This window comes from Macaca thibetana, chromosome X, assembly GCF_024542745.1.
Source record: "Macaca thibetana thibetana isolate TM-01 chromosome X, ASM2454274v1, whole genome shotgun sequence".
In the NCBI taxonomy this organism is placed as follows: Eukaryota; Metazoa; Chordata; class Mammalia; order Primates; family Cercopithecidae; genus Macaca; species Macaca thibetana.
Window position 1 is genome coordinate 37,314,734 of NC_065598.1, and position 19,752 is coordinate 37,334,485.

General features: G+C 41.5%; 1 protein-coding gene across 1 annotated transcript in view; it reads left to right on the forward strand.

Annotated features, from left to right (window-relative positions):
• The first annotated feature begins 766 nt into the window (after positions 1-766).
• The window catches only part of XK (X-linked Kx blood group antigen, Kell and VPS13A binding protein), a 45,028-nt gene continuing 26,042 nt past the window's right edge, over positions 767-19,752 (forward strand). The window contains exons 1-2 of the mRNA XM_050776526.1: positions 767-1,235; positions 9,033-9,295. Of these exons, the coding sequence (XP_050632483.1) occupies positions 991-1,235; positions 9,033-9,295 (508 nt within the window). The 5' untranslated portion in view covers positions 767-990. The remainder of the gene's footprint in view (positions 1,236-9,032; positions 9,296-19,752) is intronic.

The following is a 19,752-nucleotide window of genomic DNA, read 5'->3' on the forward strand; positions in this document are numbered from 1 at the left end:
TACATCCTGATATCAAGAAGATAGTGGAAAGTTCAATGGGCTAAAAGGAGTTTTGTTAGTCTTGGTGCTGGCACACCAATAAGCAGAGGTCTGCCTTGGAATAAAAAAACTGCTTCCTTATTAGGCCCTGATCTTTGCCCTGAATTACTTACAGTTATAGAGGAATACACTTTGTAGTCAGTTTTTCTGGGAGGTAAAGATTGGTTCTTAGGGACGATCTTTGACGCTTTTTCACCACTGGAAGCAATGCTTCAGACCACTGTATTTGGAAGACAAAGGGACATGCTCACATGGCACAGTGAAAAGTGAAATCTTTTCCCACTTGGTGGTGGATGCATGACAATATTCTTGCACTTTGAAAAGCCTATGTGTGGTCTGGTTATTTTTAAAAGACCGGAAACGCTGGCCCTTTGAAGAATCACGCGTTTCCTCGGCCAAGAAAACAGACTGGGCTAGAAAGGCGTCGGGACTCCAATTCTGGGCCTGGGTGGTCGCAGTTTTTCAAAGGGATGTGAACAGTTTCCCAAGATAGGACCCAAGGGACTCTAGGACCCAGAGGCTGCGCGCGACGCCCGCAGGGCCAACTATATCCTTCTGAGCTCCCGCGCCACTGCCTGAGCCGTCTCACGGCGCGGGTTCGCGGCCCGCCAGGGGAAGGTCACCACAGAGACGCAGCCGGCACTGGCGAGCGAGCGAGCGGGCGGCGCACGGAGCGCGTGGGCGTGTCCCGGCGAGGCTGCGCCGCTCGCCCCACCCCACCCCACCCCAGCCAGGTCGGCCGCCCCCCCCAGGTCCAGCTCCAGAGCCCAGGCCGGTCGGCCGGGCCCGCGTGCCCTCGGCGGGCTGCGCAGAGCGCGGGAGCAGTTTGGGGCTGGGCATGCTGGGAGCCCCTCGAGCAACGGCCGCCGCCGCCGCCGCCGCCGCCACAGCCACAGCCACACAGCCACCGCCACTGCGTCCGTCCCCGGTGAGAGCCGCTGACGCGCGGAGATGAAATTCCCGGCCTCGGTGCTGGCGTCCGTGTTCCTGTTCGTGGCCGAGACAACGGCGGCTCTCAGCCTGAGCAGCACCTACCGCTCGGGCGGGGACCGCATGTGGCAGGCGCTGACGTTGCTTTTCTCGCTACTGCCTTGCGCGCTCGTGCAGCTCACGCTTCTCTTCGTACACCGCGACCTCAGCCGCGACCGCCCGCTCGTACTGCTGCTGCACCTGCTGCAACTTGGGCCCCTTTTCAGGTGCGTGCAGACACCCAGAGCCAGCCCCAGGCCGCAGCCCCGGTCCTGTGGCCTGATCCCTGGACCTGCTCGAGTGGAGGGAGGCGGTTTTCCTGTGTAGACAGGTGGCTGGGCCCCAAGCCGGTCCGCCATGCCCCTCAGCCCCATTATTCCAGTCAGGAATGGGACGAATCATGGTATAATGGTTATAAAGCTGGGGCACACTGAATTCCTGTTACATTCCATCAAATGAAATAGCCAACATTCAACTGAAATTGACCAACAAAAATGGCAGTTTCTTGTGCTTCAACCTCATTAAAGACATTGGTTTCTCTGGGGTCAAGTAGGCTCTGACAGGATTGGCTTTTGTGGTCACAAACCCTTGGGAAGTGTGTTCTAAGCTGTGGTTATGGGGACAGCATGTACAGGTGATTTAATTTTAATTTATCAAGCATGGAGCTTACTGTGTGCCAAGCACTGTTCTAAAAGCTTTAAAAATATTTAATTCTCACAGGGAAGTCAAGAAATCCATGCACCATTCTTTTCTCTTGGTGGCGTAATGAATATTATGGGATATGGAAACATATGGGGTTCTAGAAATGTCTTCCGGCCCTGGCGAACTTATAAACGTAGCCGTTAAAGCTGGTACACATGCACCATGAAGACAAAACTTGCTATGTGTTAAGTAAAGAAAAACTGTTAGTGACATTTCTGGAAATTCATTTTTATTAACACAAAGCAAGTAGAAATATATTGTAATAAAACAGACTGGCTTATCTAAGGAGTTTAAAATGTGTTGTTTTAGTACCTTTCATCTCTATTGGAAAAGTAAAACAAAGGCCGTCCATTTGGATTAGAAATAGGTTTATAATACTGAATTTTGGACATAGGCAACAGAGGAATTTGAAGAGATGGAAAGGCCAGAGAGACACCTCAGCTGCTAGAAAATTCAGCTAGCTAAGGACCTTTCCTACCAGGAAATCTCTCTCTCTCTCTCTCTCTCACACACACACACACACGCGCACACACGCATACACACGTCGAGGAGCAAGATAAATTTTACAAAGTTATAATTTTTTTTTTTTTTTTTTTGAGAAAAGGTCTTGCTTTATCAGTCAGGCTGGAGTGCAGTAGCAAGATCATAGCTCATTGCATCCTCCACCTCCTGGGCTCAAGTGATACTCCTGCCTCAGTCTCCAGAGGAGCTAGGACTGCAGGCAAGCGCCATCATGCCTGGCTAATTTTCTTTTCTTTTTCTTTTTCTTTTTCTTTCTTTTCTTTTCTTTTTCTTTTTTCTTTTCTTTTTTCTTTTTTTGTATTTTTTGTAGCGAAAGAGTCTCCCTATGTTGCCCAGGCTGGTCTCGAACTCCTGAGCTCCAGTGATCCTCCCGCCTGGGCCTCCTAAAGTTTTCCCTATGTTGCCCAGGATGATCTGGAACTCCTGAGCTCAAATGATCCTCCTGCCCAGGCCTCCCAAGGTGCTGGAATTACAGGCGTGAGCTACCACACCTGGCCATAACATTTTTGCACCTCATATTAAAGAAAACTGTTCTGGCTGACACACGAACTACTGACTTGTAGTTTACACACAGTCACAGCAAACTTGGTGAACAAGTTTCTCAGCCTCCAGAAGCTGCAGAATCCTAGAAAGGAAAATAAACAGGTACACTGGCAGGAGTGGGAGGTTGCTGCTGACTTCCTGATAGCTGGGGAAGAGTGTGGGGAAAAAGAGAGGGAGGGAGGGGAGTTTTAGAAGTCCTGGAACCTGGAGCCATTTAGTGAGGAGAGAGTTAGTCCTTTCTAGCCAGCTAAACCCTGTGATCCAGACTGTATTCCCGCTCAGTAAAATAAGTGTGATCTGACTTTGGGCAGGGCACTTATCATTTCTTAACATTATCTGTGAGAAGAAAACAGATAATGTTTAAGTGGAGTAACAGGAAAAAGGGGAACTGACATTTCTCAAAAGCTTCTTGTGCTAGATGGTTTGATATATACTTACATCCCTCAATTCACTGAATCCTCGCCATGACATAGATGTAATTGTCCCCATCTTGTAGGTGAGGAAAGTGAGGCCTCACACTATGTTCTCAAGGCTCCTTAAAAAGAGCTAATTATGTTCCCTGTGCTCAGTGGAAGAAAGCAGAGGACTGTGTAGTACATTCTATTAGTAGTTCCATTTTAAATTAAGAAAAAGTTTGGTCATCTTGGCAATCCAAGTAAATGATAATACCCTATCACTACTGCTATTTAAAGTGTTTCTAAACACGAAGAGTAACCCAAGACAAAGCTAATAACATAATATATATAAAAACAAGATGACAAGTATAAACCTGAACTCAAGAAAACATACCAAGATGTTAAGAATAATAATTTCTGAATAGTGGGGTTATAAGTGATTTTAATATTCTGGAAAATATATAAAACCATATAATAAAACAATTATATATTTTTCTATATTTTTCAGTTTTTACAGTAAAAATATTTTAACTTTATTAAGGAAAGAAAACTTTTAGTGCTTTGAAGAGATAACGTCTCATCTATATATAAAGTTTCAACACTATAAAAATACCTATTTCCAGAAAGTTCTGAATGGGCCATTGTCTTGAAGCAAAAACAAAATAAAAGATAAAAAAACAAAACAACAGGCAAACCCCTTCCATCAACAAGGAGTCACTGATTCTAATGCAGCTGATTTATTTCAAGGAGATATTGGACCCATGACCTTACTGAGATACACAAAATGTGGTTCCAAGTCTCTTAGCTTCCAGATTAAAAGAAAAGCAGTTTGTTCTTGTGTATTAGCCTGACTTAATATCTTACTGGAATTTCTTCCTGCTGACTGTTTGATTCCATTTTAACTCTAAGACATCAACTTTACATAAAGATAAAAATTATTTCCCTCAAACAAAGGAGTGTCATGGTGATTCTTACCCCCTTCTTTATGGATTGGATTTAGTAATATTTCTAAATTGTTTTTTGACAGTTTAATTCTTCTTGCCTTTGGATGAATACTAGCCAAACTTGTGTTTTTGCTAGGTAGATGCTGCGTTTGAGTTCATGCAGCACGATGGCCCAGTTAAACTGCAATACATTACACTAATGATTCTGGGCTAAATACTACTAACTAGGCTTTGCCCCTTCTTTCCTTTAGGGAGGCATAGGGAGAGCACCATATTTCATTTGTGTCAGTCTTGTATTTAAAATGGTAGTTACAGTTTTTATGATTGTTTTCACATTAAGCCTAAGTTTGAATGATACGAACTTTGGATAATGCCTTGAATTTATTTATAATTTTGAGGAAAATCTTACTGTGTATTGTAATAGATACTCTAGCAAACCACAGCAGGGAAAAGATCTCTTACCTAAAACACAAAAACATTTTAAAAATTCTGTTTATGATTTTTTTACATTTATGCTAATTTTTATAAATTAATTGGGAGGAATAAATATAAATAAGTTACAAGTTCAAGGAATTCCCCTCATCTCTTTTTTATTACTGGTATAGTGAGGAAAAAAATGGTTCATGAAAAATCTGCATTTATAAAATAAAGCCTAAGAAGTTCCCAAAACCTTTCCAGAATACTGCAAAATGATGCACCATAATATATCCTTCTACATTAAACTTTTTAAAGAATTTAAAATGTTAATAGTCTACATTTGAAGAGAATTTCTTTTTTCATTTGCAAGGTGCTTTTATATACAGTGTTTAATTTCATCCATGGTAAAGCCCTGTGAGTTAACTGTCATTATCTTATTTTTACAGTCCAGGAATTGAGGTTCAGTGAGATTAAGCAAGTGGCTTTTCAAAGGTTTTGCAGCATTTTCTATTTAACCAATTTGGGTTTTGTGTAGGCTTACAGAGCATGTGTGTCATGTGAAGATAATGTGGCTTATTGGAAATTATAGTATTTCTTCGGAAAAAGTGTTTTAATTAGGGTCTCTGGTACCACAGATTATTTATGCTGACATCCGCATGCATGATTTCAGCTAAGGAATAAGCTCCTTCTGCTATGATGCTTGAAAATGGGATAAAGTAAAAAATAAGGATCAACTTGCTGATTATCTACATCGGGGTTAGCAAACTGTACCCCACAGGCCTAATACCCCCATCACCTGTTTTTGTAGGTAAAGTTTTATTGGAACACAGCCTTGCTCACTGGTTTATGTATTGGCTACAACTGCTTTCACACTGCAGAGACAGAATCGAGCAGTTGCAACAGAGACCATGGCCTGCAAATAATAAAATATTTACTTTCTTATAAATACTTCACAGAAAATTTGCTTTCCCTTGGTGTAGATGCTACTGAAAAACTACCTTGAGTATTCAATTTTGATAAAAGTATCTAATTTCTGGCTTTATTTAGCCAACCTCTCAAGCAACAAACAAATAAAAAACCAAAAAATAAAAACAGATTTTGAGTAATTAGATGAGTCTTGCAGAATTGCAAGAATAGTAGTTTGTTTCTTATCAGTTTTCCTAACCTACAGTGGCAGGAGGTCTTGGGGCCTTTTACAAATGTATTAAACACCTATGACTACATGTAAAACTCTATGCTAATACAAATGTATCACCTGGGAAAAAACAGTGGCTTACAAGAGGTTCCACCTGAGCTTTAGGACCTTCTTTCATTTCCATCAAATGACCATGGAAGTTTTACTTTGTCTACAATTCTGCAGAATGCTTCCAGTTTCATCCAGTCCCTTCCTTGGCATCAGGAAAATTGCTTTCTCATCTGAACCCTCATTTCATTCATTCAGTTCTTAGCATGTGCTGGTATTTAATTTGTTTGTTTTAGTCTTTCAAAACTCTAAGCTTGATTTTATTATGCAAGTAAAACATTTTTTAAAATGACAGAAGGGCAGGAAACAGATTTGCACAATGAGGAAAATAAAAGCTCTCATTTGACTGCTCAGAGAGAACAATTCCTAATGCTTTTGTTGTATATCCTTACTAATATTTTTATAATGGCATGCTAGTAAACTGTCTCTTGGGGAAAACAAGCCCTGCTTTTCAGTGTTTGCTGATTTCTCTAATGCGTATATTCCCATCATGATTGATCAAGCTACCAGTTGTTTAACAACTGGCTCACAAAATTCCTATTTAACAGTCTGCTCTCCTGAGTCAGTATGAGCCAGCTCAAACATTTCACTGTTTATATGTATGTGAGGGTATGTGTGTGTAATCTGTATATATTTCTTATATATGTGATTTTCTTTTTATAAAAAATGTAATTTAAAATATATGATTCTATTGTAATTTGCTTCTTCCACATACCAAATATGGTAAAAATAGGTAGCCTGGTCAACATAGTGAGACTGTTTCCTCACAAAAAATAAAATTAGCTGGGCACAGTAGCATGCGTCTGGAGTCCCAGCTACTTAGGAGGCTCAGGAGTGAGGGTCCCTTGAGGCCAGCAGTTGGAGGCTGCAGTTGGAGGCTGCAGTGAGCTATGATCACACCACTGCCCTCCAGTGTGGGTGAGAGAGTGAGACTGTCTTTTGAAAAAAATTTATATATTGGTATTTGTACTTCTATACCATTGATGTTAAGGACTGTATAATGTTTCATTGAATTGATATATTAGGATTTATTTAATTATTCTTTCATTTTTGGGACCTTTAGAGTATTCCCAGAATTTTGCTATTATACATAATGCTATGATTTAAATTGTTGCAATACATTTTCTTCTAAGTGAGATCATACGTGATAAAATGTCATAACTGAAAGTGCTATATAAATATTAATTTTCATTATTTATTATTCTTATTGTGCGTATTGTCCCACTATCCCATTTAGATTGTGAGTGCCCCCGAATGAGGCAGGGGTATCCAGCTGTCTGCATTCCCCACAGCACTTAGTAAACTGCATCTGCATTCATCTCATATTTGAGAATAAAGATGATTATCAGTTTATTCTGTTTTTGTTTTGTTTTTGTTTTTGTTTTGTTTTACATTTTTGAGACAGAGTCTCGCTCTGTCACCCAGGCTGGAGTGCGGTAGTGCAATCTTGGCTCACTGTAATCTCTGCCTCCTGTGTTCAAGCAATTCTCCTGCCTCAGCCTCCCGAGTAGGTGAGACTACGGGGGTGCACCACCACGCCTGGCTAATTTTTGTATTTTTAATAGAGACGTGGTTTCACCATGTTGGCCAGATTGGTCTCAAACTCCTGACATCAGGTGATCTGCCTGCCTCAGCCTCCCAAAGTGCTGGGATTACAGGCGTGAGCCACCACACCCAGACAGTTCATTCTGTTTTCTAATCTTTGTTGTGGTCAGTGGTCCAACAGTGTGAAGTTGCTAGGCCTCATATAGCCCTCAGTGATTAATTTGAGTTTTCCTTCAGAGAAAATTCAGTTGGACATGCTTGGGATTGAACTTGTGGCCTGAACTTCACTGACACTATTTCCAACTGAAGAAACTGGTCTGTGTGGTTTTACATATTTTCATGTAATACATTAAAGTGTTCTTGACCCCACGGGACAAAATGTCGTACACAAATCAACACCCCCACACACCCACACACACCATGCACTTTCTTTATCCTAGCAACAAATGAAAAATGGTATTAATCACAAAATATGTCCACTTTGTACTCACCAGAAAGGTTCCTGCATTTCCTCTCTTACGTCAAGCTTTGTTTTATTATTTCAAACTATAAATACATTCCAGTTGCCGTAGTCGCCTCAGGGTGACAGTATAAAGTTAGCATTATAACATTAACATTCAATGAAATAGATGAAGCCATTAAAATCTTCTGGCAGCATCATAAGGTTGTTATAAAAGTGCATGTTAGAGGAGGGACAAAACGTCCTTTAACAAGTTATAAACCTACGGCCATGAGTATTTTTCTTACTCCTAGGGAAAACACATTTTTCACCAGAATTTTATTATGAAAATTTTCAAACACACAGAAGAAAAGTTGAAGGAATTCTATAGTGAATGCCCAAGTACTTACCACCTAGATTCTACAATTAACATTTTGTTTCACATATCTATCCATCTATCAATTTGTGTGTGTGTGTGTGTGTGTGTGTGTACTTCAAAGTTAATCACAGACCTCAGTATTCTTCCAGCTTCAGCATCCGTATTTTTACCTAGAGAGGAAATTCAGATGTTAAAAGCCAGGTATTCTCTCAGTCTGGAAAGGTCACTGATTAAGTCTCCATCCCTAGGTGGGACTAACTTTAGTCCTGCCCTGTAAGGACAAATGAAAACAGAGAGATAGGTAACATGTCGTGGTCTCCCAGTGAAATGCTAGATGGTAAGCTGCCTTGTGCTGGAGGATTTCCAAGCCATAGCTTCTGCTTTAACTGGGGTGGTTTGGGGCATCTTTTGGATGTGGAACACACACGTATGTGCGTGCATGCATGCAGTCACACTGTATTATCATTTTTCACAGCAATATGACAAAGTGGGCATTATATCTGCTTTATAGTGGAGGGAATATACTGGGGTGGGGATAGTAAGTGACTTGGCTATGGCTACACAGCTAGTATGTGTCAGGAAGGAAAACTGCACGTTATTTCTGTGACCCTGGAGCTGGAACCACTTTCCATTCTCTAAGATATTTCCTTGCTTCAGTGGCCTTTGGTGTTACTTCTTCATTTGGTTCTCATACATTCCCATTGGCCTCTTGGAAAGCCTCAAGAGGACTGCATATGGAGAACTGGTCCTTGGAGTGGTTGATTTAGAAGAGTGACTACAGTTCAGAGTAGTCAAGTCAAGTCTTTGAGAATCAGGCTAAAGGTAAGTAGGATGAGCATGGAAAGTCAGAATCCTGTCTGTCTCTAATTATTATGACTTGCTGATTTGTTTTCAGGTGTTTTGAAGTCTTCTGCATCTACTTTCAGTCAGGCAACAATGAAGAGCCTTATGTCAGTATCACCAAGAAGAGGCAAATGCCAAAAAATGGCCTCTCAGAGGAGATTGAGAAAGAGGTGGGCCAGGCAGAAGGCAAGCTAATCACCCACCGATCAGCGTTCAGCCGGGCATCAGTGATCCAGGCTTTCTTGGGCTCAGCCCCTCAGCTGACCCTACAGCTGTACATAAGTATCATGCAGCAGGACGTCACTGTTGGAAGAAGTACGTATATTTTTAATTTCTGCCTGCATTTGGGGATCAAAATGAGAAGCAAAACATAGTTTATTTTGTTTCAAAGGAAATTTGTTCTTAAGTGCATTTAATTCTGAATCTATGTTCTAGTTACTATGTTCAAAACTCAGTTAAAATAACAACATTTATTTTGCTTATGACTCTGCATTCTAGGCAGGGCTCAAAAGGGTTACCTAATCTGTGATCCACTAAGGATCAGCTAGGGTGGCTCAAAGGTGGGGGGCTAGAATCTATTCATGGCCCCTTCATTCACATGTCTTGTTGCTCACATGTTTTGATATTGGCTGTTGCTGGGAGTCTCAGATCTTCTCCATTTGATTTCTCTGTGTGAGTGAGTTTGGGCTTCCTTAGAGCATGGTAGCTGCTTCCAAGGGTGAGTGTTCTAAGAATGAGGGAAGGCCAGATGGAAGCCGTATCAGCTTTTGTGATCCAGGCTTGGGAGTTGGGGCACATCACTTTTGCTTCCTTCTCATTGTTGAAGTACTCAAAAGTTCTGCCCAGATTCAAGGGAAGGGAGAGGGAAGCCAACTCTGACTCTTGTTGGGGAATGGTAGAGTTCTGGAAGATCATGTGGGACCAAAAATACCACTGTGGCCATTTTTAGAAAATATAGTTTACCAGAGGCTGAAAATACAGCTACTGGAGGCTGGTCCTCTTGGGATTTCACTCTGTCTTTCAGTGCTAGTTCTCAACAAGTTGAGACAGTTGGCTTAACAACTTTGTGGTGAATAATGGAACAAGGCTACTTTCCTGTCTTCTTAGATTTGTAATAGGTATATCAGTTTATAAGTCAAGACAATGTTCTACCTTTGGGCTATTCTCACATCATCAAAATAAGAGCAGATTTTGGTTAAGTTTAAAAAACAACACTATTTGCATCAGAGTCAAGATTTTATTGAAAAGCCTACAAATGAGAAGTGGATACCCTCCCAAGTATTAATATTATGGGTAAATGAAAACTATTATGGTAAGTTTTATTATGGGTATACAAAATGATTTAAAAGCCTTAAGTTGAAAAAAATACATGTTTAAGAAAACATTGAATATAAGAAAGACTTATTTATTTTACTTCACTCAGTTTTATCCTCTTTCTACCTATATTTCAGACTGGCTGGTAATAATTCTAGTCAGAGTCACAGGATACTTACATGTTGAGCCATCTCCCTTATCCAGGTTGCCTGATTGTGTTTCTTAAAGTATGAGTCAGGATCTCAAGTAGAGATCTTGAACCTTAGTGGATCAACATTTATATGGAAATACTTTCCACAACACCTGGTAGGGAGTAAAAGCTCAATAAATATAGCAGCATCCATGTTCCCTAAGGAATTATAACTGGAATGGGTCTTGACCAAACTGCATGCCACTATACTCTTTTTCCCAGTTTATTGTTTTTCCAAGTGGCAGGGATACAGCAATAAATCAGATGTGATGATAGCCTATTTGATTTTTAGAGGTAGATCCAATTTTTTTCCTCAAGTTTTTTTAGTGACGATTGTCTCACAGTTGAGGGGTTGGCAAACTACATCCCATGGGCCTAATCTGGGCACTGCCTGTTTTTGTCAGTAAAGTTCTATTGGGACACAGCCCTGCTCTTTCATTTATGTATGGTCTGTGACTGTTTTGGGACTAAAACAACAGAGTTGAGTAGTTGCAATAAACATAATGTGGCCCACAAAGTCTAAAATATTTACTAACTTTTTACAAAGAAAGTTTGCCAACCCTTGTTACAATTTTTCAGACATAATTCTGTTCCGGAAAAATCAGATCTATCTTATAAAATGTCAGTGTCACAATGGATATCTGAAATGTCCCAAAAGAACTTGGAAAACCATAAGTCCTCTGAGAGTTAAATGATAAATCAAATAGCTACGGAAAAAGGAAGTGCGCATGGTCTTGTTAAAAAGATAGATGGCTGCCATTTATGCAGGTCTTGACTAACCCCAATCACTGCCTTAACATATATAAGGAAGGATTATCTCACTCGGAAAGGGTAAGACCCTTATGAATGGAGCATGGTCTAGGGTGTGTCACAGAGGCAAATGTTGGTAGTGTCTGTCATGTGGTTAGAAATGTATTTGGTGCAAGGAACAAACACCTAACTGTAAAGTTAACCTAGAGTTTATTTTTCTTATCTAACTAGATATTGGAAGTAGACAGTTGCTGACATTATTTCAGCTGCTCAATAGTGGCAAAGTTGATGTCCCTGCCAAGCCATTGGCCTTTTGCTTGGGTTGCTACTACAGTTCCAACCATCATAGCTACCTTCAAAACAGTAAGAAGGGCTGAAGAAGGAAGGGTAGATATCTTTCTCTTTTTATTAATGAATGTAGCTTTTCCATGAATCTCCCTAATAGACTTTGCTTTGTCTTCCTCCTTTTATTAAAAACTATAGGTTTTCCAGAAATCTCTCTGACAGAAATGACTTTAGGTCTCTAACCAGAACTGATCAGTCATTTAGCTTCAAGGGATGCTAGGAAAGCCAGGTCTAGGAATGTTTGCCACCAGTGGTTTAGACCAGTATTCCTCAAACTTCCCTGATGATGATTAGAGTTACCTGGGGGCTTGTTAAATATATAGATTGCCAGGATTCATCTCTGGAAACTGTGATTTGCTGTGTCTGGGATGGGAGCCAAAATTATGTCTTTTCTTTTTATTTCCCTTTTGTTCTTTAAACAAGGGCTCCAGGTGATTTTATTATCAATAAAGTTTGAGAACATTGTGTTAGACTAGTCATGGCCTGCATGTGGTTGGGCCCATGACCACCCATAACAAAACCATGTTCTCTTAAGATAGTGAGAGGAATGGAAAATGAATAGGCAGCTGACAGTGTCTGCCACATCATCTAAATGCAGTCCAGACCAATAGAAATGTGTCCCTCTTGACAGAAGGACATAGAGTCCATCACAACCTGACCCTATTCAGCATTCCAATTCTGTAACTCTCTCCTCTCTCACTGATTCTGTGCTCATTGAGCAAACATTGATGGATTTGGCATTAGCAGAGTTTGCCGTGAGGGAGAGAAGGGAGAGCCAGCTACATGGTCACTGGAGAGTTATTGTTTTTCTTCAATTGCAATACAATTTATATAACATAAATTTCACCATTTTAAGTGTACGATTCAGTAGGTTTCAGTATATTGACAATGTTATACAATCATCACCACTGTCTAGTTTTAGACATTTTCATTGCACCGAAAAGTTTTGGACAATTTTAGACATTTTCATTACATCAAAAAGAAGTCCTCTATTCATTAACAGTCACTCTTCATTTCCCTTGCCCCTAGCCCCTGGCAACCTACTAATCTACTTCCTGTCTCTATAGATTTGACTATTATGAATCTTTCATATCAATGGAATCTTATGCTATGGGGAAGTTTTCTTTCTCATAGTCAGTGAATAATGGACACTGTGTCTGTGAGCTTCAGTCTTGGGTGAGTTTGGACATCCTGAGATTCCCTGAGTCTAGTCAGTTCTCAGCAAGGGCTTGCTCAAGTCTGAGGATCTTGGAGGATGGGTTGGGCTGAAGCCTAAGTGAGCACACCAACGTTACTGTGCTTTGTGAAGGCCCCTGCAGCCTGCCATTTGGCTTGCCTGTCCCTCACAGTACCCTTCTCTATTCCACTCAAGGTGGTAATGTTGGTAGTAAAAATGACTGTTTCATGAACCCTTGATTTGTGGCAGGTACTGTGATAGGCATTCTTCTGTTTCATTTACACAGTGTCCCTGAGGTAGATAATGTCTCCATCTTACTAAAGAGGGAAATTGGGCCAGGCACAGTGGCTCACACCTGTAATCCTAGCACTTTAGGAAGCCAAGGTGGGCAAATAGCTTGAACCCAGGAGTTTGAGACCACCCTGGGCAACATGATGAGACCCCATCTCTACAAAAAATACAAAAATTAGCCGGGAGTGGTGGTGCATGCCTGTGGTCCCAGCTACTTGGGAGGATAAGGCGGGAGGATTGCTTGAGCCTGGGAGGACCTTGGCTCCAAAAAAAAAAAAAAAAAAAAAATAGGAAAATTGTACTCATAGCCTGCCAGAGGAGCCAGAATTTGAGGTTAGATTTGTGTGACTTTATTTATGGACTCAATGAGTATTTCTTGGGTGTGTTCTGTGTTTTAGACCCTATACTGGTCTCTGAGGATAAAGTGGTGAATAAGGTAGACAGGCCCCAATCATCTCCGAATAGGATATATAAACATCAGACAAATTATTAATCAAATGCATAATTTATTTAAGGTAAATCCTGCAAAGTGAAAGATAAGTAGCCTCTCTGAGGGTATGTTGGGGGGTGTCTAACCGAGTCTGGGAAATGAGACAAAGGTTTCCAAAACTTAGGTTTAAACTGAAAACTGCTAGATGAAGAAAAGAAGCCAGATGAAGAAAAATCAGGAAAGAGCATCCCAGGATTTCAAGTTTTATTCCAGAGGCAATGGGAAGGCACTGATGAGTTTTAAGTAACAAGTCTCATGATCAAATTTAGTTTTAGAAACTGATTACTCTGCAAAATGGATTGGAGGAGAGTGAAGGAGGAAACAGAGAGGCTAGGAAGTGGGCTACTGTAGTTGTCAAGGTGAGAATAATGGCCTGGACTGGAATAGTCAGAGTGAATTATTGGAGCAATATTAAGAATGCGTAAGTGGAACAATGTGTTGATTGATTGGATATGAAGGTGAGGCAGTGAGAGATGTCAAGAATAATTCCCAGTTCCTGATATGGACTGTTGTAGCCATGGATCTCCATTTGTCTTGGTAGTGAAGTAGCAGGTTTGCAAGGTATATTTTACTTTCAGTTTCAGGCTTAAAGAAATGAACACATTTTAAAGATTCTATTTAACTCATGAGAGAACAAGCAGATGTTCGGACCAGCTTATAAGATAACCCAAAGGACAGATGTAGGAATATTGACTAGAGATATCAAAATGAGTATGTAAATGGAAGTAAATCTGGTTTTATTACAGCATGAGAAGGGTGACATTTGAACCTCTACTGTACAAGACATTGAGCATGTCTGTTAGTGACTTACAGCTTATAGAGGAATGTAAATGAGCTCACTGGCCATACAAAGCTAGAATCACAGAACCTGGATTGGCGTCGTGAAGACAGGACAAGGTTTTGACTGAAACACATTTTTTGTTGTTGTTGCTAGAATGTTTAAGTCAAGTATAAAGTTAGACTTTCCTCAAAAAGATGGTTCAGTTATTAGGGTGAGCAGGTTCCTGTCAGAGACATTTCGAGGCCAGGCTTGATCAGGGCTCAGTGGACACCAATAATATCACAAAGTTGAGGTTGTCATGAAGGCAGCTCCCTGACCAAGGAGGGCCTGGAGCACAATGGGCGGGAATAAGCACTGGTACCTGGAGAGGCTCAGGCTAGTGGGAAAACCGACGAGGGCTGATCAAAACAAAACTCACCAAGACCATGTGAGGGCAAAAAGGAGCCTTAGAAAGGAGATTCTTCCCTGCTCCACAAAAGCCTAGCTGTAGCTTCCTGTTAGCCACATGGACGGCTTTCTGCGAGAAGGTCAGTATTCCCAGTGCCTGAGCTCATCCACACCTGTTTTCCTGGCTGTTATTCTCTAGTATCTGATGGCCAACATCCTGGAGCAGGCAGGCAAGGAGGCCCAAAACAGCTGCAGGGTGCATATCACCCCAGAACACATGGAGAGGGCCATGCACAAGGATGAGCAGCTCAGATGCCTCTTGGAGGATGTACCCACCATCAGGTTGATGAGGTGCCCCAGCCCGAGAAGGAGGGATGCTTGGGTCTCCGAACCTGGCAGGACTTCATCAACAATTTCATCCAGCCTCAAAAATTTCCATAGATGAGAGACTCCAGGCTGCTGCCATCAGCCCATGCTATTAAAGTCTTTAATGACAGTGCCCCTGACTTCTCTCAGGTTCTCTCATTTTGGGTTGTAGGTGTCTCTGAGACATCTAGGAGAAGCTATCCCATAGAGAGCTGAATAGGTGGGGTGTTTGAATCAGTGATTATAGAAGGGGCAGTTTCCAGTGGTGTTGGTGAGAGCACTGGCCCTGGTGGGAGGAGCTGACTGGGGATAAAGATATAGAGACTTCCTCATTGGCTTTGAACTGCAAGGCCTTGTGAGGCCAGGGAGTTGCTGGGGGCCTCCTAGGCTTGATAAATTCCTGACCTGATGCTGGAACCTGGGGTGGAGCTGCAGACTCTGACTGAGGTGCGGGAGGCTTTATTCAGAATAGCAAAGGTCTGAAGTCAGAGGGCAGTGGCCACAGGGGTGGGTGGAGGGGGGCACACTGCATACTGGCTGGCATGAACTTCATGGGACAGGCTTTACATGGAGATTGAGGAGTGATGGGGAAAACACAAGGAAAAATGCAAAAAAAAGAGAGTTTTGGTCATGTTATTTTATTTATTTATTTATACCCTGCCTCATTCCAAAAAAGACTTGAGACAGGGATTAGTAACTGGTACTATGACACTTTGTTTGGAATATATTCTTCTATCCTCTTATGGACACTGTTAAATTAAGTAGTAACATTATATAAAAGCTCTCTGGCCTAGGACATGCAATCCAATCATTCTTAATGGTTACAAAATATTACAAAACTTATTTGTTAATGTATTCCATTATAAACACAATTATCAATCGCATTCCCAGAAAAAATAATGTGTGTATGATCATGTATTTCATAGAACAGCATAGAGTTATCAATGGCCAAAAACAGGTTCAAAGGTATACAAATAACCTGTGTAATTCTGTCTCGAGTGATGGCCTCTAAAGCATGTACTGTACTTTTTTTTTTTTTTTTTTGGATGAAGTGGGTGATGCTACTGCCATAGCTACCACCTTTATTCAGTTTCCATAGACCTTCCAAGTTGTCTTTTCCAAAGATAACTAGCTTCCAAACCATGTTCAACTAGCTTCCAAACCATGTTCAAAACAGCCTTCATGAGCATGTACTGTACTTTTAAAAACTTGTGCTCTGAACTGTTTAAAAAAGGTGTCACATCAAGTGTTGTAGCAATCTGTCCCCTTGCCTGTGAATGTCCTTATTTTAGATTTTCACCCGTTCTTTGGATCCTCTATGGCCGCATTCTGCTGCCTGCTGGCCAGGAGGCTGCTCAGCCAGATTCAATAACAGATCAGACAACCTGGGTTTGAGATCCTAGTTCACCACTTTCTGACCATGTGATCTTGGACTTTCATTTACTCCTGCTGGGCAGGCTTGCTCATGTGTAAAACAGCGGTAATAAGAGTCCCTTATCTTTAGTTTTCCCAAAGATTGGGTCCACTTGGGATATGCACAGTGTGACCCCTAATAAACAGCTGCATCTGTCTCCTTCCCTAACCCCAGACATGCAGGCAGGCTTCCCCGGGGTACATCTGGGCCTGGTTCTCAGGTTACTGTTGGGCACTTGGTCCACTGGCTATGAGAGCCACATCCTGCTGAACCCTGTGGAGAGACAGGAGAGTGCCTGGCAGAGGAAGAGCCCTTCCTCTTTGTGTCCCCTTTGCTCCTCCTGCCTTGTGACTCGCCCTCTCTCTGCCTCTGTCTAAGCAGAAGGACCCAGCTTGCCCTTTGACTAATTCACAGGAGTGTCCCGAGAATGAAGTAAATAGCGGTCTCGTGTTTAAAAACTAGGCTGTGAGAAACCCATGTCCTGGACACAAAGATATTTCACTTCGGCCAGGGGAGGGGGCGCTGTCGCCATGAAGTGATGAGCGGAAGGAGACTCCCCACCTGGAGTTGCTAGAGAGAGGCCTGCTTGCAGCTCAAATGCACAGAAGAGGAAGCAAGGAGCTGGGCTAAGGCTGGGAGTGCTCCATGGCTCTCCATAAGGAATCATGCAGTGGTGGGGTGAGCAGCTTGACAATGAGGTGCCTCGAAATATGAGGTTCAGTGGACATGATATGGCAAGAAAGACTTCTGGGATTTAGACAAGCACATCTTCCACATGGCCCTAAGGACAACCCTGACACTGCTAATCTCTAATATATTATTTCCTAAAGCACAGTCTACAAAGTGGCATCTTACAACTCAAACTGGATGGCGGATAGGTTTGCTAGTTCTAAGCAGACATCTTAAAAGAAAATTAATAAGCTGGTAGCATTTGAAAATCAATAACATTTTACCTGGAAGTCTGGATTTCTGGCTCTCTTGAGAAGTAGAAATGAGGGTATACATGATTACAGTCACATAGAGATGACTAGCTACTGCTCCATGAAGACTGGACCTCTGGTTTGCCACATTCCTTCCATACTCTTCCCTATGAGGTCCTATATTTGATCCACTTCATTAATTTATAGTAGTTGTCTGATTAATGGAGATACTTGAGTTTGTTACTTTCACTATAAATTAATTACAAGTCCACAGTATTCAGAACAATCGATCTCATTTAATGAAGTAGTATATTGTGCAGTGCTTCTCAAAATATCATTGGGGTAGGACCAAGCAAACTTCCTTGTTTTTCTTGTTCCAGTACATTGTGAACTGATATGTGGTTGTATTACTAGTATGCCACTCATATTTGACTTGTCATTCGAGTTTAACAACTGCACTGGTATATACCTTGTTCAAAAAGTGAGCCCACTAATTTAAATGTGGCTAAATCAGATGTATACAGATTCCTTAATGCCAGCTCTCAATGTCCATACTTACCGTAACTGACTGGTAACAGACAGTTCATTGTACCAGTCCTCAAACTTTTTAGATTTAGATTTTAGATTTAGATTTAGATTTTAAATCTAACGAAAAGCAGTAAACAGGACTTGCAGTTGGTATTGTTTCTCCTTCAGAGTCTTCATGAAAACAGATTTATCCCTCTTATATTTAGGACTTTAGCATAATACTGGTGAAAATGTTGCTGAACTACTTCTGTTAAACCAAAAAATATTAAGGAAAACAGTTAGCATCAGTGGGGCATGTTAGATGTAAGATTGTTGAGTTCTGAAATGTAGGATAAAAAGAATTCACCAAGGCAACTGTGAAAGGGAGTCTTCGTGACAAGAAGGGACAACATACTGAAAGAAGAGGCAGAACTGGGTTCTGGTCTCCTACAGTGTAGTTTACTTGGGGGCCCATCACTTTCCAGTGAGGAAAATGGAAAAATTGTTTCAAAGATCAGCTAGAAATGTATAATTATGACTGTGCTCTTTTCCTAGCAAAATATTTCTATGGAAAATGGGTACATAGGGTTCAGAGGACATGATTCTTTTAGGGTCTCCATTATACAGCTGAGGCCACTGAGGCCCAGTGATGGTAATCAGTTCTTGTAAAGTCACATGGTGAGTGGGCAGCACAGTAGAATGATGGCCTGGGGCTCCTTCCTCTACTGTATCCTGAAAAAGGGGTCTCAAAAGAGAAAGTGTTTAATGTTCTCCTCTGAGAAAAATAAGCTAAAGTCTTCAATACCAAGGTGTTAGGATCTCTTGGATTTCTTGGGAAGCACTCAATAACTCAGTCCCAAGAATATTCATTTGTGCTTTATTTGGGGAAGGCCAGACAAATTAGGAGAAAAGTGCTGATTTTATAGTATAAGTCTTTGGACTTTGCAAACCTAGGTCTTGTTCCACTGGACATTGTGTTAAACTGTGTTATGAACACAAATATGTCTCAGTTAAGGTGTTCCGGTAATTCTGATCTGTCCACTAACCATTGTCTTAAATGTGGCAATGTGATGGCATGAGAAGCCTGTGTTCAAGAGCCTAGTCTTTGAAGTACTTGAGGTACTGACCTTTTTCATGGTGCTCTAAGACAATCCTTCTTTGCTGAAGACAAAAATCTCCCTCGTGTAGCTGATTGTAGGGCCTTTAGGGAAGCATCAGTGTAAATCAAAAACTATCTGAGAGCCAGGCATACTGGCTCATGCCTGTAATCCCAGCAACTTGGAAGGCTGAGGCAAGAGGAACCTTTGAGGCCAGGAGTTCAAGATCAGCCTGGGCAACATAGTGAGACCTCCGTCTCTACAAAAATATTTTAAAAATTAGCTGGATATGGTGGTATGTAACTGTAGTCCCAGCTACGTGGGAAGCTGAGTTGGGAGACTCTCTTGAACAAAGGAGTTCTGAGCTGCAGTGAGCTATAATTGCACCACTACACTGTAGCCTGGGCCACAAAGTGAGACTACAATTCTTAAAAAAAAAAAAGTATCGTCCGGGCATGGTGGCTCACTCCTGTAATCCCAGCACTTTGGGAGACCGAGGTGGGTGGATAGCCTGAGGTCAGGAGTTCGAGACCAGCCTGACCAACATGATGAAACCCTGTCTCTACTAAAAACACAAAATTAGCAGGGCGTGGTGGTACATGCCTGTAATCTCAGCTATTTGGGAGGCTGAGGCAGGAGAATTGCTTGAACCCGGGAGGTGGAGGTTGCAGTAGGCTGCAGTCGCACCATTGCACTCCAGCCTGGGCAACAAGAATTAAAAAAAAAAAAAAAAAAAAAAAGCA